At 59.1% G+C, this 335-nt stretch overlaps 1 protein-coding gene across 1 annotated transcript in view; it reads right to left on the bottom strand.

The window, feature by feature from the left end:
* EMH_0065870 (uncharacterized protein) overlaps positions 1-335 on the bottom strand; it is a gene marked incomplete at both ends in the record, with an annotated part of 5,499 nt that overhangs the window by 5,028 nt on the left and 136 nt on the right. The window contains one exon of the mRNA XM_013498446.1: positions 33-151. Within this exon, the coding sequence (XP_013353900.1) occupies positions 33-151 (119 nt within the window). The remainder of the gene's footprint in view (positions 1-32; positions 152-335) is intronic.

The following is a 335-nucleotide window of genomic DNA, read 5'->3' as shown; positions in this document are numbered from 1 at the left end:
GCAGCAGACCTCGGAGCATGCACATGGGTGACGTTCAATCTTCCTGCTGCATCTGCTGCTGCTGCTGCTGCTGCTGCTGATGCTGCGTCTGCATCTGCTGTTGCTGCTTCTGCTGCAGCTGCTGCATCTGCTGCTGAGGTCTGGGGTGTGCCTGACGCAGCAGCATCAACAGAAGCTGCAGCAGCATCAGCAGCAGGAGAAGCAGCAGCAGCAGCAGCAGCAGCAGTAGCAGCAGCAAATGCGTGGGAAATGGCAGTACTTGACCCGTCCCCTAATGCAGCTGCTTCGTCTGCATCGGGCTGTTGCTGCTGCTGCTGCTGCTGCTGGTGATCCTG

Source organism: Eimeria mitis, genomic scaffold, assembly GCF_000499745.2.
Source record: "Eimeria mitis Houghton genomic scaffold, Emh_scaff3424, whole genome shotgun sequence".
Lineage (NCBI taxonomy): Eukaryota > Apicomplexa > Conoidasida > Eucoccidiorida > Eimeriidae > Eimeria > Eimeria mitis.
This window is presented reverse-complemented; position numbering and strand designations above follow the sequence as displayed.